Source organism: Myxocyprinus asiaticus, chromosome 38 (assembly GCF_019703515.2).
Source record: "Myxocyprinus asiaticus isolate MX2 ecotype Aquarium Trade chromosome 38, UBuf_Myxa_2, whole genome shotgun sequence".
Lineage (NCBI taxonomy): Eukaryota > Metazoa > Chordata > Actinopteri > Cypriniformes > Catostomidae > Myxocyprinus > Myxocyprinus asiaticus.
The window spans coordinates 17,931,138-17,953,784 of NC_059381.1; the positions used below are offsets into that span (position 1 = coordinate 17,931,138).

Sequence of the window (22,647 nt, forward strand, 5' to 3'; positions counted from 1 at the left end):
GTCAAGATCAGCCGACAGCATTTGTGGCACAATGTTGATTGCAAAAAAAAAAAAAAAAAAAAGTTAATATATATATATAAACTCAGCAAAAAAAGAAACATCCTCTCACTTTCAACTGCTTTTATTTTCAGCAAACTTAACATGTGTAAATATTTGTATGAACATAAAGATTCAACAACTAAGACATAAACTGAACAAGTTTCACAGACATGTGACTAACAGAAATGGAATAATGTATCCCTGAACAGAGGGAGTACCTGGTGTGGCCACCAGCTGCATTAAGTACTGCAGTGCATCTCCTCCTCATGGACTGCAAAAGATTTGTCAGTTCTTGCTGTGAGATGTTACCCCACACTTCCACCAAGGCACTTGCAAGTTCCCGGACATTTCTGGGGGAATGGCCCTAGCCCTCACTCTCCGATCCAACAGGTCCCAGACGTGCTCAATGAGATTGAGATCCGGGCTCTTCGCTAGCCCTGGCAGAACACTGACATTCCTGTCTTGAAGGAAATCACGCACAGAACGCGTTTTGAAATAGTATTTTAACATTTATGTATTGGCCCCATTCACTTCCATAGTAAGTGCCTCACTGGAATCCATATATTTCCTTTTTTTTTTTTTTTTTTTTTTTTTTAAGAAAAGGAGGGACAAGTCTAAATTAATTTTTGCGGCACTAAACATTATGCCACGAATGCTGTCGATTGAGCTTAACTTGTTTTGGACCCGGAATATTCCTTTAAGTGTGTCATTTCTGTACCATTAGTAGAACCAAACAATTAAAATAACATTAAAAACACCCTCTCCATCTTCCATTGTTAAAATATGGACATCCTGCCCAGTCAGAATCCTCAAACATACTGCCATTTCAGAAATCACACGAACAATGAAAACCAATAAATAGCTGAAAATTACTACTGACAATCTATATACTGTATGAACAAAATAAACAATGGAAATGTACAAAAATGTTACAACGAAACATTTACATGTTGAGTCACCGATCCCTGTCCACTTCTCATTTCTTCCATCCACTGCTCTACAGTCTTTCCAGCAGCTTTGGCACAAAAGTGGACCCCACGGAACTGGCTATGACCAAACTCTTTAGTCTTTGGTTTGCCACACTTTTTACAAACATACTGTTCGCATGGCCGCTTAATGGGTAACCCTCTTTGGGCAGCTTCTTCCTCTGCCTTCCTCCGTCGCCACGCTGTGGTCCTGGGCACCTTTGGACTAGGAGGTGTGGTGTCAGCAGTTCTTTGCTCTTGGGGTGATAGCAAGAGGGCTGCATAAGAAGGCTTGGGGCTCCCCTGGACTGGAAGAGGATGGCCCTGAACACACGTGTCCAGTCCAGAAGCATCCACCTCCACTTTAATTACAGGTCCATGATGAAGGGGCTCTAGCACAGGAGGAAGGGGTGCGGAGGCCTCCAAAGGAGCCCTCATGTGGTCAATGCATTTGTTCAAAACCATCTGTTCTTGCCTATGCCTTCTGGTGTTGTACCTATTTACATAAAAGATGATCAATTAATCTATGTGAAAAGCAAAGTGAAAATACAACTGCCTATTAAGCAATTTTCTGGACCCACCACTGGCAGAGTGTCCGCTGGTTTACGTCAAATAGCTGTATCCTCGTCCGGGCCGTGATCACAGTGTTGTCCAGGACTATGTCCCTAATCATGCAGTAATCCCGGAGGATGGCAGCCCACCTGTTCACCCTGACACCTGCAATGGTCTGACCGGCAGGGTGAATGCGGCTGAGAGCCAGGCAAATGGCCTCGACAAGGCGGCTGATATTGTGGAAAAAGGTGCAAAAAGTATTTTCATTACAGATTAAAAATGCATGTAAAATAACTAGGGCTGGGTATCGATACAGATTTACTGATTCGATTACGATTCATAATCTCTCGATTCAATTTCAATTCAATATCAATTCATATGGGTATACTTCCATTATAATGTCCCTTTTGCTTACATATAAAATAAATTCACTCCCAGTTAAAGGTGCTATATGTAAGATTGACAACAAGCATTTGAAATGGGTACAGCAGTCCAAATTAAAAATATTGGAGAGTTGTCTGCCCCGCCCCAGACTCGAAGCTCATGTGGGTTGTCAGAATGTTGACACGACTTAGCCAACTCAGCATACGTTTTAAAGGATTTCTTTATGTCTCCATCTTCCAAAAGGCATTCCAATATTTATCCTTGTTTTACTACGCCTCTGGTCATGGTGGTTTTTAGATGGCTGGCGAGGCTTTTTAGGTCAGGTGGAATCTGTTATCTCTGATCCAGTTCGTTTGCTGGCTTCCATGGCTGCAGCACGCAGTGTTGTTTGCCTGCAAACTTGTTCAGATCTGGCAACACGGCTGAGTCGAAATACTATTGGTGAGTGGGCAGTGGGCGGGATCACATAGGCCAAAACATAAACAGAAATTCCGGCCCAGAATGGAAACTTCAAAGTAGAATATACTGGTTGTACCATTGTTATCGGAGAAGCCAGTATTTCAACTTAGCATGTTTCCCAATTCTCTAATGACATATTATGGTAATTTTATGATTTAGTACAGTAAAAATATTACATCTAGCATGTTTAATGCTGTTAATTATACAGGGACCCTTATAACTTGGTACATTAAGAAAATATTAATTTTACAATTCATATTTTATTACTTTTTCATAATTTGTCACATAGTAGCTTTTTAAAAATGTACAAATCCATGTATTTAATCATGAATTTGATATTACAGTAATATTGCATATATTATATTTTGTTACATGTTTGTTTAATTCCAAAATTTGCACTATTTACAAGTATTTACACTGATTTGTTGAACACATTTGCTGAACCGGCATTTCTGTAATAAGCCTCTGTAAATGAGCTTACGTTAACGAGAGAGAACTCGAATGGCTTTACCTCAAACGTGATGTACGCTATTAGAATGAAATGTTTATTTGTTGTTATTTTTGACCAACAACTGACTGTAGAAAACAGAAAGAGTATTAAAAGAGACATAATTAAATGACAAAAGATTCGCATGGATCTCGTCTTTGGACACACATTACACAGAACAACTTTTACTCCCAATATGCAGTGAAAGGCTCTCGCTGCTGAATACTCCACCACTATACTACACAATTACTGGTGAGTGAAATCTGAACCTTTACCAGCCAGTGGCTAATCACAGACATTTTTAGTCGCACATTTTCTTTCATTGTAATAGAGGGTTGCGCATAGAGTAAAAGATCGATTTTAGGGTTTAAGAATCGATATCGTTTAAATGAAGATCGCAATGCATCGGAAAATCAATGTTTTCATCCACCCCTAAAAATAACTCATCAAATCTAATCCAAATACAATGTCTATTTCAGTCAAAAGGCACACCTTTTCAGACCATCTATGCAAGGAGTCACAAAGTGCAGTCTGTCTTCATGGCGACCTGGATAAGGGATATTGCCCTTGTCTTGCTCTGACAGCTTGTCCCATAGAGTGACAATCTCATCCACCTTTCGCTGCTTGACAAATCCCTGGTTTCTTAAGTCAACCAAACTATTGGCCAAGTTAATAACATGGTCATAACCAGGAATATCATCAGGTCCCAGGCAATTCTCCTGTATATGAAAAAGATAAATGAGTCTCCTAATTAAAAAGTAAGCTACAGAGACACTGTAAATAAAAGAGGTAATAAATACTGTAGCTCAACTGGTAGAGCATGGCGCTAGCACCACTAGTGTCATGGGTTTGATTCCCAGGGAACACACAAACTGATTAAAAAAAAAAATATATATATATATATACCTTGAATGCACTGCAAGTTGCTTTGGATAAAAGCGTCTGCCAAATGCATAAATGTAAATCAAGACAAACCAATGCATTGAGAAATCGCAATTCATCGTAACTGTATTTTGGATTTAAAATACTGTATGTATGTGACAATTATGAATTCTTTTTGTTGACAAATAGAGATTAAACAAGTTGTCTCCAAGATCGCAACTGCTGGTGATGTCATCAGAAATGTCGATTATGAATACATCTGCTGAGCTTGTTGGGACATCATTCTTGTTTTTGAATTTAAAGTAGTTCATGATATCAAAAAGCCAAGTGTGTTGGATAAAATATGCGCGTAATTGTTTTTTTTGTCTGTTTGTTTTTTAAAGTGCACAAGACTTACATCATCATCCTCCTGTGACATGCCCTGTGGAGTAAATGTGTCTGCTGTGGTACGCTCATCTTTTAAGGGCCCAGATGTGGAAGACACGATCGGATCTGGCTGGAATGTAGAAGGACTGGAGAAAGGCATTTGCACAACCACTGCCTGATGTTGAACAGGTTGAGGTGGATTGAGGCTGAACTCCAAGAATTCAAAGGGCTCAAGGCCATCAAAGTGCAAATCCTCAAATCTCTCATGTTCCAGATCACCTTCCAGGTCCTCATCACTTCCATTCTCATCCGGAGTATCGGGATCCATAATGTCGTCCACCTCCAACACTCTGTTGGTTTGGGAGTACAGATACTCCACCCCTATGAGCTCACCTGTACAAACAGTTTATCAAACAATGGGTTTTTGTCTGATTGTGTACGAGTGGGCAAGAAAACAGCTTGCCCATGGTCCTTAAACTAACGTCTAAGCACTGAATTTTAAGTGTAATAGCAGCTAGAGAAGAATAAAACAAGAAAAACTGGACTAAATACAGCAGAAATTAGACAGCAAGGAAAACATATGCATTATGCAATGGATTACCAGTATACTTTCCCGAGTTGGTGTGATCTTCATCCAATTTACAGCCAAGAAACATCTGGCTCAGACGGTTTACATATTGCTGCAATTGACTGCCATAGTAGATGCCTTGTCCATTGCCACCTTCTGCACGAGCCTCGTTCCATTGCACTAGCCCCTCCAGTAGGTAAACGTGGAAGTGCAAGTCCTTTGAACATGTCACTTAAAAAAAAAAAAAAAAAAAAAAAAAAAAAAAAAGAGAGAAAGTTGTTGATATTCAAAAACATTAGTGTGTGTGTGTATGCATGCGGACACAAAACACACAAATAACACATTATTCATAGGTCATCCAAACCTGGAATGAAGTGGTTTAGATGCCAGTGGAATGAATCAATGGACGCAAAGTCACGTGCACAGTTGTACACAGGCAGATTGACCCCTCCTCTAGTCACCTCTCCAACCTTCCTATAAAGCTGCACATCTGGAGGATCCTGGATACAGGAAAGATGGCATCGCTGGGTTCTCCAGATCTCCATCATCCTCTCCTGGTCCACAAGTCTGATGCCCATCATGTCTGTAGCCTCCATGAAGTCTTTCAACAGCTGCTCAATGAGCTGTTCGGTCACATGAGCCCCACGTGTGTAGTGTCGGCAATGCCTTGCCAACTCTTTGGCAGTGGGCTTGCTGGGTGCTCTGGTTAAGAAACCCGCGGACTGTCGCAGCTCTGACTGCTTGGATTCTAGCAGTCTTTCTAAATCCGCTGCATCCCACTCAAAGATGCAAGAGAAGAGGCGTCCCATGAAGACACTGTACAGCGTGTGGTTTTCTGAAGTGATACCTGCTGCGAATTGGTGAATAAAATGGTACACGTCGAGTCTGACGACCAGTTGGTCCCACTCATGGAACATGGCAGCTGCTTTGCCCTTCCCCAGAGTGGCACAGCATTCACGGTCCACATAGAGGACTTTTGGAGGAGCCTCTCCAGCCCGCCGGTAACGCTCCATCAACCCGGAGCACATAGGAAGCAGGCCCTCTCCTTCTGCTTGGGTTAAGACACACATTAGGACCTGACCAACCTCATTCCCCATGCTTATGGTCCACACAGCTGAATCTGCAGCATGTTTCTGAGTGACCTTAAAGATGAATGAAAAGTAATAAGCTAGTAGTAAGCTACTAGACCCTGTATGTTTATACTTCATGCTTTATTATCTATCAATCTCTTCATACATCAGATCTTCTGCTACAGAGATGTTTAAATCTTTAAATAGAAATGCATTGCATTTAGCTTGCTATTTTTTTCTCTCCTGAATTTAGTTGTATCTGCACACCTTCTTGGTGTATGCCATTTTCAGGATGGAGCCATAGATGGAAGTGACCCTGGCCTTCATTTCTCCGAGCCGTGCCAGTACATCCTTTACATATACTGACAACAGCAATGACGGAGAAGGCAATGGCATCATCTGTGGCAGCCTGGCAGTAAGGGTGCTGGGATCTTGAAACTTGTTTAGTACAGAGAAGTACTCTGCAGACTGGACCAGCCACTGCTCTTTGTGCCTGACACGCAGGTGCCGGTACAGTGTGGTTGCACTGTTTCCTGGTGTTTGACCTCGCATCAGTCTGACAATCTCCTTGTCGCAGGACAATCTTGACGCAAAAGACACACAACAACATCAGGCCAATGAGCATTTTACACAATTATCATGTTTTGAAATTCACTTTCATTACTTTGGAATTCATGCTCTTATTGCTAAATTTTTATTCTTTCAAATCTTTTATTCTCATGTTGCTAAATAAACAAACAACACTGCCAACCTGTAGGTCAGGATTGCTGGGAATTTCTCACAATGGATGGGATCCAGCTGATCCATAATATCCTGCGACCAGCCCGCCACTTTCTTCTTACAGGAACAGCACTCCAGGTACTCTGTTACCATGAAGTACCACCCACTCAGGTCCAAAACCCTCCGAACAGTCTTGTACAGCCCGCAAGCTGTCAAATGGTTGCCAAGGCGACGGCAGTTGGGCTTTGTGCACAGAAGTCTATATCCCCACATGTGGTAGGGCATCCAAAGGAACAGCCTGCTGTGAAAGAACGGGTCCGGTGAAAGAGGAGGCTGTGAATATAGCATCTGGGGTCCAGGAGGAGACCACCACAGTTGCAGAGGTTCAGTCAGCGTCAACTTCCCAGATGCGTCTCTGGTGAAGAGAGCCTTGCTGACCCACAGATGTTGCTCTTTGGGGAGCGTCTGCTTCCAACCTTCTGGCAGTAGAAGCTGTGGGAGAAAAGAAAGGAGATAGAGAAGGTGTTGCAGGTGTCAACCTGGAAGGATGCATCAGTTTTAGGGATGGGATGATATGGTTATATCATGATTCGGTTTGATATATGACGTTCACGATTCGATATAATTTAGATTCAATATAATAACACTTAAATGACAAAAGTATGACAGAATTTTTTTTATTTTTTGAAAAAATTGTGCAAAATGCACATTATAATTTCTCATCAAAATAAAGCTCTTTAATACACAACAGAAATGCTCAAAGTTTAAATAAGCATTGCTCATATACCTTTTTCAATGAGAAAAGATAAAGCACAAATAAGGTTTATTCAGGTTTATCAGGTGCAGAACAAGCAATTTAACAAACTACACTCCTGAAAAGTTATGTAAAAGTGTATTTTTTTTTTTATATAATTTTTTTTCATCATTAGTCACATTTTTAAAAAATATATAATTTCTACATTCTATCATTTAATATTATGAGCTATCAATGTTTGAAATAACGTGTACAATTTACAAGCAAAAACAGAGATTACATTCATTTGTATTATAAACGCTAAAAAGGTTACTGTCACTTTAAGAGTTCAACGTGCATCTCGCTGTGTTCCGGTTATTAACGAGAGAATTCAATTTTTTTTTTTAGCTCATCTGAGCTATTTGTATTTAAAATTGACTTTTTATCTGACTAAGGATATTAAAGATGCATTATTCACTTAGAGTGGAGTGCGTGGATTTCATCTTTGATGGACACACATTACATAGTAGAAATGGTCTGTTTTAATCTCAAGCATTTTTCAACAAATCAGGGCAATTTCCAGGTATTCCAGTACTTAAATTTCTAAAAGCTCAATTCAAGCACATTAAGCACTTCAAAGACCTAATGAAAATAAAGCGCAGTTGGGATCAAATCAAGCGACAGAGAAAAATGGAGAGAAAACAATGTTGAAAATGTCAAAATATTGACTTTTGCCTCGATATGGTTAATCAGTTTTTTTGGTTCGCGATATATTGAAATTTGACACATCGTCATATCCCTAATCAGCATCAGCAAAATTTATTTTGGGGAAGCCAATTACCATTTTGATCACCATATTCAAGGTTCTCTGCCCAACAGAACAATATAGTTTTCGTAATGTTAATTCATGTCTTGATAAATGTTTAGCTTTTTTTTTTGTTGTTGTTGTTGTTGTTGTTATATTCTACTGGATTTTAATTTATTGCATGTTGTAAACTTATTAATTTATTAACATCACTGGCAACTTATTTTTATTTCTGTGAATTTTTCTGTCAAACTTTGGCAATATTGTATATAAAACAATCATGCCAATAAAGTACTTTAAAATTGAAGTGTAAATTGAAAGTGAACGTTTGTATATATATCATTCTGCAAAATTAGGGTAGCAGCTAGCATTTCACTTACTTCTTCAGTTAGATCAGAAAGCTTTTGTGAAGGTTGATTTTCCAGTGCAGCCATGTGTGAGGAGCGCTGGGGTGTCTTCTGCAAGGATGATCGGCTTGCACAAGCTGACAAGGAAAAGATGAGGCCCAGACAAAAGGCATCACACATTTTTTTTTTTTTTGTAGTGTTGCACATAAAACACTACTCACTAAAGTCAAACATTATACAGTTGAAGTCAGAAGTTTACATACACTTAGGCTGAAGACATTAAAACTCATTTTTTAACCATTCCACAGATTTAATATTAGCAAACTATAGTTTTGGCAAGTTGTTTAGGACATCTACTTTGTGCATGACACGAGTCATTTTTACAACAATTGTTTACAGACAGATTGTTTCACTTTTAATTGACTATATCACAATTCCAGTGGGTCAGAAGTTTACATACACCAAGTTAACTGTGCCTTTAAGCAGCTTGGAAAATTCCAGAAAATGTCAAGCCTTTAGAAAATTAGCCAATTAGCTTCTGATAGGAGGTGTACCTGTGGATGTATTTTAAGGCCTACCTTCAAACTCAGTGCCTCTTTGCTTGACATCATGGGAAAATCAAAAGAAATCAGCCAAGACCTCAGAAACAAAAATTGTAGACCTCCACAGTTCTGGTTCATCGTTGGGAGCAATTTCCAAATGCTTGAAGGTACCACATTCATCTGTACAAACAATAGTATGCAAGTAAAACAACATGGGACCACGCAGCTATCATACCGCTCAGGAAGGAGATGCATTCTGTCTCCTAGAGATGAACATAGTTGGTGTGAAAAGTGCGAATCAATCCCAGAACAACAACAAAGGACCTTGTGAAGATGCTGGAGTAAACAGGTAGACAAGTATCGATATCCACAGTAAAACGAGTCCTATATCGACATAACCTGAAAGGCTGCTCAGCAAGGACGAAGTCAGTTCTCCAAAACCTCCATAAAAAAGTCAGTCTACAATTTGCAAGTGCACATGGTGACAAAGATCTTACTATTTAGAGAAATGTCCTCTGGTCTAATTAAACAAATATTGAACTGTTTGGCCATAATGACCATCGTTATGTTTGGAGGAAAAAGGGTTTGCAAGCAGAAGAACACCATCCCAACCGTGAAGCATGGGGGTGTTAGCATCATGTTGTGGGGGTGCTTTGCTGCGGGAGGTACTGGTGCACTTCACAAAATAAATGGCATCATGAGGAAAGAAAATGATGTGGATATTTTGAAGCAACATCAAGACATCAGCCAGGAAGTTAAAGCTTGTTCGCAAATGGGTCTTCCAAATGGACAATGACCCCAAGCATACCTCCAAATTTGTTGCAAAATGGCTTAAGGATAACAAAGTCAAAAATTTGTGGTCAGAACTGAAAAATCGTGTGCGAGCAAGGAGGCCTACAAACCTGACTCAGTTACACCAGATCTGTCTGGAGGAATGGGCCAAAATTCCAGCAACTTATTGTGAGAAGCTTGTGGAAGGCTACCCAAAACGTTTGATTTAAGTTAAACAATTTAAAGGCAATGCTCCCAAATACTAACAAAGTGTATGTAAACTTCTGACCCACTGGGAATGTAATAATAATATAAATAAAAGCTGAAATAAATCATTCTCTCAACAATTATTCTGACTTCAATTTCTTAAAATAAAGTAGTGATCCTAACTGACCTAAGACAGGGAATGTTTTCTACGATTAAATGTCATGAATTGTGGAAAAACTGAGTTTAAATGTATTTGGCTAAGGTGTATGTAAACTTCTGACTTCAACTGTCCCTACTGTACCAGAGTTTCTGCTAAAAAATTTGGTGCCGGCCAAAGTGTCATCTTATTTCTGTTTATTTTGTGCTGCAACATAATGGACTATGCATAGACTACTATATAGGCTACTAATGGCACAATCAAGTCAAATATACGATAAACATTTGTTCATTATAGCTGCTTTTTCATTCAAAAACAAAAACGTCCGTCTTGGAATTAGGGTCTAATTTAAAAAAATACAAAACATTCAACAATGGGGGTAAAACAAAACAACTAAACTGCAATTTGCCACATATCCTCTCGTTTATAAATAACTATTAAAATAACAAATCGATAGGTTGTGTCATAATTTCTCACCTTGGGTAATTTTCTTGGCTCTTTATTTTTATGCCCATTCTATTTTTCATGGCACAAAGGCATTTTGCTGCCGAAGTCAAATGTGTGCAGCATTTCTCTCCAACTTGAGATTCACATAAGCATGGTGTTCTTCTTTCCAGAAGACGGCAACACAAAGCTGTTTTAATGTGATTCTGACGTGAGAAACGTCTCACTGTTGGCATGCGAGACAGGAATAACGCAGGCTGCTTTTGCCAGTGTGTGGGATACAATGCACTGCAGTCACGGATTAGTACTCTGCAAGCTTCGGGAAAGTTTAAACCTCTGTGGCAGCCAAACGCTGTTATCATTGGCATGGCGTCACACTGTACATTTGTGACATCAAATAAAGGGGATTCTGATGCATCATGCTAACATTTTCTCCAGACATTGTGTTCGACAATGTTTGAATTTATCACACATTAGGACATTTTAACCATCATAAAACGGTAGTTACCAGCTGATGGAAACCCTGTACTGTACATGTAATAATAATGTTAAAGCATCAGAGATTTGAATTCATGAAATTTAATTGACCAAAAATTCTGAACACTGAAATGTTACAAGTAAACAGTTTATATAATTTTCACTGCATGACCTGTATCTTAAACAAATAATGTAAACCCAAAAAGGTGACACTTACCTGCAGTGGTGTAGTCCTACCAAAAAAAGTGGTTTACTATTGCCCAGTCCCTTTTCGTCTGACTGCGTAATCCGCATATAGAGAGCGGCGGAACTGCAACTGTACATATTGTAAATGGGTCATTCCTACAATTTGGTGACATTCCGGCTTTGAAACTTTTGACATATAAAACATACTTTTACAAGTTTCTTAATGTTTCATCATTTCAGGAACATATTAAAGATTGTATAAGTCATACTGGACAAGCTAAATTACTAAAAAAAAAGATGTCCATCCAGTTAAATGGGCAGCATCAGGGTGGACAATAACAGGGTGGACATTCAGTGGATAAATTATCCACTACATGGTCTGTGATTGATATCTAGGAAACATGTTTGTAAACTAATATTTACGATTTTTTTTTAACATAAAAAGGAGGATATTTTTGTTAACATAAATACGGTGTATTGAAATTTTCAATTCTATTAATTTCCCATATATCTTCCCATAACAGGGTGGGCATGTTATGCTTGACCACATATGACTAACACCACAAAATAAAGGAACACATAAATAAAAACAAATAGTTATAAACTTCAAATAACTCAAAGTAACTTTGCAGAATGGGTGATGTACACCTCCAGTGTGTGTGATGTAATTTCCTAACATACAGTATATCTTCAATAAAAGGTCATAGTATCATGACATAACAGGGTGCGCAATAAATCAAGGGACACACAAACAAACTCCACTATCAGTGTTAAAATAACACACTTACCACAAATGAACACATGTTAGTGAGAGAATGTAACACTAAACTCAACTGTATGTGGGTGAAAAATAGAAATCCAATGATTTAGCATTTATTTTTGTCAAAGATAATTGACGTGCAGTTTTGGGGCATGAGAAAATGACAGTGCAATAGAAAATGATTTCAATTATAAAAAATGTAACTTTTAAGCCCACAGAAGTGTATAACATTATAAAAAAGGCTTTATTCTTTATAACGAGCCTATCAAAATTGTAATCGGGTGAAATTAAACAATATAAATAACACACACACCTGAAATGGGGACTTAAATGACACAGAATTGTAGGAATGACCCATATTTACAGGCGTTCCTGTGCGAGACACTGCTTTACATTGAAAAACAGCGCAGACGGACACAAAAACGCGTTCAGTGCAAACGTTCCCTACTAAACTTAAACTGAAAAACGCTTTAATAAAATGACCAGGAAGAGAGAAAGGAGAGAAAAGGCTTAACATGCAAATAGTGTATTTCTCCTTGGATAAGTGTCGTTGTTTTGGCAGTAGTGTCAATAGTGTTTATCATAAGGGAAACGTAAGAAAATCACATTAAGTGTTTTAACGACACCTGTACTACTGTACTTTTATTTTGAATTAATGCAGTTTTTCTTACCTCTCTCTCTACCAGAACGAGCTCTGACATATGCAATAAAATGTAATGGCATGTCATTGTAACGCTGGTTCATGGAGTGGAAGAGAGTAGAGGTGGGAATCTTCACTGGCCTCACGATTCGATTACGATTCAAAGGGTTACGATTCGATTATAAAATGATTCTCGATGCATCACGATGCATTTTGTCCTTCAATTTCTTTCTTTCAATTTTTTCAAAATTTATTTTTTACTTATTATTTCCCTTTCAGCTTTTTATTTAACAGCTGTTTTAAAAAATCAGAACGAGTCACATTACATAAACTGGCCTTTAACATTCAGTATGAGCTGTGAACAAAATATGGGAACAGCCACAAGATTAAATAAGTGGTTCTATAGTTTAAAAGAGTATCTCAGTTCTTCAGTTTATTTCTTTAGAACCTTATAAAAAATTAAAAAAAAAAAAAAAAAATCTCTTAAGCACAAGAAAAAAAAATATTGGTTCTCCATCAAAACACACTGAATACTATTACTTCAACTGATTATATTATTTTTTTTATTTTTAAGCATTGTAAATCATTTAATAGAATTTAATTATTATCTAAAATTAATCTATGCCATGCTATTCATTTGAATTAACCACAACTGGAAGTTGCTGGTCAAGGATGAGAGATATACCTGCTTCTATGAGAGTGCAGCTGTCAGCTTCTCCTCTCCTCACCTGCACTAGTGATAGTAAAGCAGTTTAAATAGCGCTGTTGTTGCTTCAGAAATGTATCATGCGTCTCGTATGCACCGTTCCATCTGTTTGCTCTGCGAGTAGATCGCACGACCCTGTCGCAAAAGCTATGATGGATTCAAACCTTTATCATCAGGTCTGCGCACTGTCCTGACAATTGAGTGACTGGCAGTGACCGGCAATAAAGCAAAAGCCAATGAAATGGAGAGCGCGCAAGAGTAGAGAAAGGCAATGGAAAAAAATCATTAAATGAAAACATCAACATCTCCTGAACCGCTGCCTCATTTTCTTTTGTGTTTTCCCCTGTTGTGTGCAAATCAGTGCAATAATGTATGCAAGCACGTCTTTCATGTTGTTTGTTGGCTTATCACGAATAAACTCTCCCGTTGCTATGTGAGTGGGTTTGTGAGAGAATTTCGGGATCGTAGTTTCATTCAGGCACAAATGGTCATGTGTTTGATACAGCTGGTCTGCAAACAGTCGTGTTTGTGCACTGTTTATGACACGCACCACTGCTCTGCCGTGATTTAAACTGAACTCAGAATCGATTGAGTATGAATTGCGATGCATCGCTGAAACGATTTCTTCCCCCACCCCTAGAAGAGAGGAGATGCCGGAGTAACTTTTCAGTCTTTTAATGATAGATGCTGGAGTGGAACAAATGGCATACAAGGAATCAATCTAGGAAACACGCTGGAGTGGAACACTACAAAATAACAACTCAACATAATACATAACCAACTAGTAACAATTCAAGAACTGACAAAGGAAAGGACAAAACAGGAGGGTACTTATACAAGAAGGTGCTGATGAGGGAATGGAGAACAGGTGAGGAGGATTGGAAACAGATGGCAGTGATGAGGGCAGTGCATTATGGGAAATGTAGTTGGAGAAAACTGAAGACATAGGACAAAAAAACACTTCAAAATAAGAGTCCATGGAACAGAACGGTGAATAACCGTGACAACACCCCCCCTTTTAAGGGCAACTCCTGGTGCCCAAAGACAAATGAGGAGGGTAGGATGATGCAGAAGAAGAGGAAGGATCCAGGAAGATGATCAGGTGGCCAGGGAGGAGACCCCAGGACAAGGACTGGGTCTGGAGGTCTGGGGGGTGGCCTCAGGGTTGGGATAGAATCGGGAGACGGCCACAGGGCAGGGACTGGGTCAGGAGTCCTGGGAGGCGGCCACAGGGCAGGGACTTGGTCAGGAGGCCTGGGAGGCGGCCACAGGGCAGGGACTTGGTCAGGAGGCCTGGGAGGCGGCCACAGGGCAGGGACTGGGTCAGGAGGCCTGGGAGGCGGCCACTGGGCAGGGACTGGGTCAGGAGGCCTGGGAGGCGGCCACTGGGCAGGGACTGGGTCAGGAGGCCTGGGAAGCGGCCACTGGGCAGGGACTGGGTCAGGAGGCCTGGGAGGCGGCCACTGGGCAGGGACTGGGTCAGGAGGCCTGGGAGGCGGCCACTGGGCAGGGACTGGGTCAGGAGGCCTGGGAGGCGGCCACTGGGCAGGGACTGGGTCAGGAGGCCTGGGAGGCGGCCACTGGGCAGGGACTGGGTCAGGAGGCCTGGGAGGCAGCTCTAGGAAGGGAAGGGTTTGGCCACAGGAGGTGGAAATGTAGGGGGCTTAGCCATAGGTGGATCCAGAGGTGGAGCAGCAGGAGTAGGGATTTGAGATCCCAATGGCGGAGCCGGAGATGGGCCCGGAGACAGAGCCACAGGCTACAGGCATTGGCTCTGGCACGGTCGAGGCTACAGGCATTGGCTCTGGCACGGTCGAGGCTACAGGCATTGGCTCTGGCTCGTTAACCGTGGCAGGCATGGGCACTGGCTCGTTAACCGTGGCAGGCATGGGCACTGGTTGTGGCCTGGGGTTCACAGTTAATTCACAGTGTACGGGGGAAATGCCACCTCCATGGTCGCTACCACAGACTGCGGCGGGGAATCAACCAACGGAGCTTGGAGTGGGTGAGCCCCCCCCAAAAAAAATTATTTAGGGGGAATGTATGGAAAAGAGTTACCTTGGAGACAGGGACCGTGGCAGGCCTGGAGACAGGGACCGTGGCAGGCTGCGAGGGGTGATGGATGGACAGTGTGGCTCGGACATATTCCACAAAGGGAAGATTCTCCACTTCTGGAAGAGCTGATGATGGAAGTTCAAACCCATTCCGTAAATGGCAATGAGATAGGGGTCCGAGATAGTGGTGGAAGTGACGAGTTGACAGAACTTGACGGTGTATTCCAGGAGAGGAAGGTCTTGTTTGAATAATTCCATAAATGAACCAGTCAGCTCCATGACTCCTGTCGGTCTGGTCTTGTAGGAGAGGAGGATTAGAGGGAATCGCTGGAGTAGAAGGTGGAGAGGAATCGCGGAGAGTCTTGCGAGTTGGACGTTGGGAGGGACAGGTAAGTGAGTCTGTATTCTTTGTTTGGTCAGTTCTTCTGTAACGCTGGTTCGTGGAGTGGAAGAGAGGAGATGCAGGAGTAACTTTTCAGTCTTTTAATGGTAGATGCTGGAGTGGAACAAATGGCATACAAGGAATCAATCTAGGAAACACGCTGGAGTGGAACAAATCTCTTACATGGAATCACACAAGGAAATACGCTGGAGTGGAACACAACAAAATAACAACTCAACATAATACATAACCAACTAGTAACAATTCAAGAACTGACAAAGGAATGGACAAAACAGGAGGGTACTTATACAAGAAGGTGCTAATGAGGGAATGGAGAACAGGTGAGGAGGATTGGAAACAGATGGCAGTGATGAGGGCAGTGCATTATGGGAAATGTAGTTGGAGAAAACTGAAGACATGGGACAAAAAACCATTTCAATATAAAAGTCCATGGAACAGAAAGGTGATTAATTGTGACAGTCATGAATAGGTGTGTTTACTGGTGTTTTAAAATCCCAATGATGGGAAACAATTAACATGCACTCGAATGCTATATGATTTTGACAAAATTATCTTGCTTCTGACAGAAAACATGCGCTGATTGTCACTGATCATCCGTGTAAAGCAACAGCCGATATCTCACACAACTCACGCGAAAGGTGTGTGTGTTTCAGGTCCATTTCTCTCGATTTGTGAAACATTCTCAGCAGTTTGGGTGTGTGATGCTAAAATACGGGACAAACTGCATCGCGTATGGATTTCATATGGAACGCAATTTTTTCCCTTAATTATGGGACGATTCCTCATTTTACTGGACGTTTGGCATATTTCGTCATTTAATTTTACCTGATACTGCTTCAGCGTGAGGGTGACTCTCTCTCTCTCTCCACTCAATGTCAAATTCTCTCAGTCGATGCAGGTGACAACAGTTGTCAGGGGCAGGGAATGGCAGAATTCAAGTGATAATGCACCAATTACAACAAAGAATCTCCAGTTTCACAAAACAGCATCCAATACAGTTAAAGGGAAACTAAAGACAGTAGATTATGGACTTCTGAAGCAGAAAAACAAGTGGATATACTGAGGGTATACGCAAATATTGATCCTTAGAAGTCGTTATATGCAAACAGACCTGGGAAAAAAGCAAGCATTTGTACGTTGCGTATGGCCACAACAACACCACTGCTTACCTGTAACATCCATATCTGGCTCAGTGGGTTCTTCTGAAGACAGTGCCCACTGCTCATATGTACACAACACAAAGCTGATTAGTGTCCCCAATCTATGTTTATAACAGAGGGAAAATAAACACCAATAATGTAATACAAAAGACACAAAAACAGCCTGGTTTTTCCCAAGGTTATTTTTCTCCATTTACCAACATCTTATGGAGTTTTGTGTTCCTTGCCACAGACACTTACAGCTTGCTCAAAGGGGATCTAAATACAATTATTATTTAATTTCTATACACAATTTACAATCATATTTAATCAAACTACACAATGATCACTAAGACTTTATAGATATTACAGTTTCATTTTTTGTTAATGCATGATTTCCTGTAAAGCTGCTTTGAAACGATGTGTGTTGTGAAAAGCACTATACAAATAAAAATGACTTGACAAAAAACAAATTGAGACCTGGGCCAGAAGATTCAGACAATGAGACTCTTAAATGAAGGAAGCTTTTGGAAGTTCCTTGTTATAAATGGACTGGTCTGCTGTCTCAGGTAAGTGTTTGAGGGTCAACTCACCAGATGTCTTTTACAGGAACTGGGGTTTAAAATCCATGTTCTATAAGAAACAAAGACAAGGAGCACAGAACATATATAAAATAAAAAAAAACATACTAGATCCTAAATGCATACTCCCCATCTCTGATTAGATACTACCAGTGCATAGATAATGAACTACTCTCGATCTGAAGAGTGTTAATATGATCTCTGCAGTAACATGGTCATTTGAGATGGAGAAAAAGATAAATAACTGGCAAAACCCCCCAACTACCACAGCATGCAGATGCAGTAAATAAACTATATTGCCAAAAGTATATGAACACCACCATTTAATTGGTTTGGCTAATCCAGTGAAAACAAATCTTAAAAGAATAGTTTAACCAAAAATGAAAATTCTCTCATCATTTACTCACCCTCATGCCATCCCAGATGTGTATGACTTACTTTCTTCTGCAGAACACAAATGAAGATGTTCTTTTAGAAAAATACAGTATCTCAGCTCTGTAGGTTAATTTTAATGCAAGTGGTGACCAAAACTTTGAAGCTCCAAAAAGCACATAAAGGCAGCATAAAAGTACTGCATACGACTCCAGTGGTTTAATTCATGTCTTCTGAAGCAATCTAATAGGTTTGTGGTGAAAACCGACCAAAATATTACTGTATAAATCTTGACATCAGCAGTCTCCTTGATGATCATGACTTCAAACTCGATAAAACTTCCTAAAGCCATCTAGCGCTCTGCGCATACGTCAAGTACTAGGAAGTGTAATCGAGCTTGAAATCATGATCACGCCTAGAAACTGCAATGGAAAGATGTACAGCGAAAAAGGAGTTACATTCTGTTCTGTTCTCACCCAAAATCGATTAGATTGCTTCAGAAGACAAGAGCTGTGTCCCAAACGACACACTATGCACTTATAAAATATACTATGCACTCAGCCGTGTAGTGTATGAATTTTCAAAGTGTAGAATCGTCCCAAATGGAACACTTAATTGTTTTTAGTACACGAAAGCATTCGCCGTTTAACAGCTGACAGAAGTGACGTTTCAAGCGCATGTGATGTGTTGCTGCTAACTTTAGCGCATTAGCCAATCTCAAACGACATACATATTCACACAGCTTGGGTTGATGGTAAAGCATTCAACTCACATTTGTAAGGTGATGTATCCACTGAAGTTTCACCAGCTGCTACATTCTTCATTATTTACAACTGTTTTGTCAGACCAGCAGCGCAGCCAGGTAACTCCGCCCCTTCCGCTATCTACGGCAAGCCGTGGGCATTGAGTGCATGAAGTGTCCAACATTCCACACTCTCTTTTGAGAAAAAGCGCATTATCCGGGTACTTAAAGTGCACTTCCTTTTGCCGCATTTTCAGTGTAAACGTACTACTCACACTACATACACTACAAAATGGCGTAGAATAGTGCAGAAGTGTGCGGTTTGGGAAACACCTAAGGATTATGTATTTATTTTATGCTGCCTTTATATGCTTTTTGGAGTTTCAAACTTTGGAGTTTTTAGTCACCATTCACTTGTACTGTATGGATCTACAGAGCTGAGATATTCTAAAAATCTTTGTTTATGTTCAGCAGAAGAATGAAAGTCATACACATCTGGGCTGGAATGAGGGTGAGTAAATGATTACAGAATTTTTATTTTTGTTTGAACCATTCTTTTAATGTTACACTGTACAAATGACATTCTAGAGAATTCTGCACTTCCAACTCTGTGGCAAATATTTTGGGGAGCGACTTTTTCTGTTGCAGCAAGACAATCCCCTGGTGCACAAAACAAGGCCCATAAATGCTCTTGTTGAGTATTTATTTTCAAAAGAATGAATCTTTTTCTTTGTTGCTAAAACAGCTTCCACTCTTCTGGGAAGGCTTTGTACTAGATGTTGGAACATGGCATCAGAGCATCAGTGAGGTCAGCACTCAGCACCAATGTTGGGTCATCATGTGCTCTGACTCACAGTCAGCGTTCCAACTCATTCCAAAGGTGTCCAGTGTGATTCAGGTCGAGGTTTTGTACAGGCTGGTCATATTCTTCCACACCAGACTTAATAAACCATTTTTATAAACCTCGCTTTGTGCACAGGGGCATTGTGAAAAGATAGGTGCCCTAGACAAACCGTTGCAACAAAGTTAAAAGTACACAATTCTCTGGAACGTCAGATTTTTCCTCAGAAATATAACTGGAACAGCCAAATATATTCATCAGAAGTGGTTTCCACATACTTTTGACCATAACTGTACCTTAGGTATTGGGTTGCTGTAAACATATAGAGCTATTTAAACCATGTGGAAGATAAAGGCTATTGTTAGTATAATAAAAACACATGCACGATTGAAACAGTACAACTCCGTTTGCGCACGAAAAATTAACATATTGTTGTGATATGAACAATTCGACATGGAAATCAATATATGAGGCACGACTGAAACGAAACTACCAAATCGCAGTGATAATTCGTGACGCGCAAATACAACTTTCGCGTTTACATAGCACAGTTTTTGAAACTCACATGGAACGGCTTATAATAGACAAGTCTTACCTTCAGGACGTCCGAATCGAATCTAGACGACTCAGAATCATTATCAAACGAGGATTTCGCCATTAATTATTGCATTATTTTCTCAAATAATATTGTTTGTCTGTCCCAAAATGTTAATGTACCACTAGCGAAGTCGTGCTCAAGGTCCTCACGTCACGACTCACGAGCCTCTAGACAGACACGCCCAGAACGTGTGAGCGACACTGAAATGAATCAGAGCAACCAATCTCACGTAGATACACTTTTGGAACACCGCCCACATTTAAAGAGGCCTTGGCATCGACTTGAAACCATTGCAGGGGTTCTGACCGGTTTTGCTTTGGACTTTGAACTGCACAGGCCCAACACCATGTAAGAATTGCTAACATAAACTGAAAAAGAGAAATGGACTGTTCTGTAAAACCATAAACAACAACAGTGTGATTAACCCACAACCCTGTTTTTAATGTATCCTGGGTTGTATTTTCATATGTCAAACCAAAAAATGTGGTTTGACATATGAAGAAAAGATATGAAAACACGACTTTGAGTCGTTAAATGTGCGCAGGGCGCCGACTAGCAGTCTTTTATTTTCGGTCGTGGTGGTCATGCCCGGATCATCAAGTGCCCCTTGGGCACAAATGTTTGGTGGACCCCTAACTGACTTGGTTTGATGGCCAGGCTTTTTTAACACACCTCACTGCCTGTGTTTTTCAACGATAACTTTTAGTTTTTTGCTCGCGTGGGCCCCCTAGTGCCCCCTGGGCACACGCCCATAAAACCCATTGGATAATCCGCCTGTGGTGGTGGTGAGCACACTGCACAATTGGGTGTATCAACAACACTACGTTTTTGTGATCCAATCAGTAGACCAGTTTGTCTTTTTTGACCAGTGCTTAGTCTAGATAACGTAATCAAAATACAAAAACCAAATACTAGTAATTTGATAAAATGTACATTTTAAAAACTTGTAATCAGATTACAGTTACTTTTTATGGATTACATGATTTCATATTAATTTATTAAAACCTCTAATTCTTCATTCTAAATCAGCCTACATTTTACATTTGGTAAGTCTTCGAGTGTTTTCGAATTGCATTTAGAGACCAGTGCTGATTAGACTACATGCTAACTGCAATACATGGCAGAATTCAACTTTGTAGTGTTTTTGAATCTGAGGTATTTCCTGTCATATTTTGTTAACCAAGACATAATTCAGTTCATCTGTTCTAACTGCATTTGCTTGATGAGAAAATAAACTATTTTCTGTAACAGATCAGCTGATTTGGTTAAAAATGTGGAGTTGTTCTACATTTGAAAATATTCTGTTTTCCTATTAAGGAGGCAGTGTCCCCGTTTTTCATGTTTTTTTCTATTTTCTTTTCTTATACTGTATATAATAATAGCTACATCACTCATAACATAACTCATAACATTATTCAAATACAGTTTGTTTGCAATATTGAGAAAATATTGCTTTTCTCTTGACTTTATTCATATATGCAATGTTGAGGTAATCAAAAAGTAACTAAAAATAATCTGATTATATAACTTTTTTATTGAGGTAACTGAATTAAGTTACCGGATACATTTGTACTAAGTAATAACTATTTCTAATGGATTACATTTAAAAAGTAACCCTTCCAACCCTGCTTGTTTTATGTTTTTATCAAAAAGTGCATTGTTCTCACAGTCACTTGAATAAAAGTGTGCACTCTTGCTCCCTCTTTCACACACGCAGCGGGCGCTGAGATCGAGGGAGACAAGCAAAGCAAAGCTGGTTAAAATTAAACTGATATGGGTTTGACTGGAGGACAATGAATTAAACTAACTACAGGGGTTGGGGGGGGGGGGGGGGGGCAGACTTCTGTTGCAGTCTTGAGGACCAAACTCAAGACAGCCACGGCAGATTTATTTGGGGTCAACTACTGATCAAATGAAGGCGGGCATATTCAAATTTTTCACGATGGGGCAGAGACATTAAACTGGTTAATGGGTTAGGCATTTAGTGGATTAAGAGTTTGGATAACTAAGTGACTATCTGCACTTCAGTAGTCTGGTGGAAACACAGGATTATATGACAAACTGTGCCCCTCATGTGTGGCTGTAGTAGCTCTGGGTGTAACGACAGTATGTGTATGTGTTGTTACGCTGGAGATCTGGGTTCAAATCCCACTGCTATCTTAATATCTTCTATAATACTACTTATAGTAATAAATAAATGAGATTCCTGGCAGTGATTTGGTCACAGTGAAGGTCGGGAGTTGAGAGAAGTATTTGATCCAGATAAAATTAGCCATTGTTTTACTGTAGTAATATTGTAGTAACCATGTGTTTTGGTGGAAACTATATAGTTCTGATGTACAAACCATGGTGTTACTATAGTAACATGTTGTTAATAGTAACCATGTTTAATTTTGTGGTTACTATGATTTTACTAGAAAAATCCATGGTGATACTATGGTTACTGTAGTAAAACTAGGGCTGAAATGATTAGTCGACGTTATCGTCAACGTCGACAATAAAAAATTGTCGACAAAACTCTTCGTTGTTGAATAGTTGTTTGATCTCATTTGTAACATGAGATAATTTGAAACGCTAATGATGACGCTGGAGAGCAGCACTTCAGCTTGCGTTTGATTGAGGAGAGGAAGAATTTGTAACGTATGTTGGC

The 22,647-nt window shown here is 40.0% G+C and overlaps 1 protein-coding gene across 9 annotated transcripts; it reads right to left on the minus strand.

Moving 5' to 3' along the window:
- Positions 1-603: 603 nt before the first annotated feature.
- si:ch73-112l6.1 (uncharacterized) lies at positions 604-20,155 on the minus strand. Of its 9 annotated transcripts, XM_051677012.1 has the most exons (13): positions 19,995-20,155; positions 17,457-17,496; positions 16,894-16,985; positions 16,550-16,606; positions 8,411-8,514; positions 6,524-6,984; positions 6,040-6,355; positions 5,067-5,844; positions 4,736-4,933; positions 4,166-4,527; positions 3,379-3,605; positions 1,586-1,786; positions 604-1,500 (listed from the first exon to the last, which is right to left on the minus strand). In XM_051677012.1, exons 3-13 carry the CDS (start codon positions 16,904-16,906, stop codon positions 969-971), a joined length of 3,249 nt encoding a protein of 1,082 aa, XP_051532972.1. In that variant the 5' UTR covers positions 16,907-16,985; positions 17,457-17,496; positions 19,995-20,155; the 3' UTR covers positions 604-968. The 9 variants fall into 9 exon arrangements, with proteins under 9 accessions (XP_051532972.1, XP_051532974.1, XP_051532979.1 ...); XM_051677014.1 differs by lacking the exon at positions 16,550-16,606; XM_051677019.1 differs by lacking the exons at positions 16,550-16,606; positions 16,894-16,985.
- Between the last annotated feature and the right edge of the window lie 2,492 nt (positions 20,156-22,647).

Coding starts and splice junctions, on each gene's coding strand:
- si:ch73-112l6.1 (XM_051677012.1), bottom strand. Junction 5,845..6,039: donor AAATGGCATACACCAAGAAG/GTGTGCAGATAC, acceptor TTCATCTTTAAG/GTCACTCAGAAACATGCTGC. Junction 4,528..4,735: donor CAACTCGGGAAAGTATACTG/GTAATCCATTGC, acceptor CTGTTTGTACAG/GTGAGCTCATAGGGGTGGAG.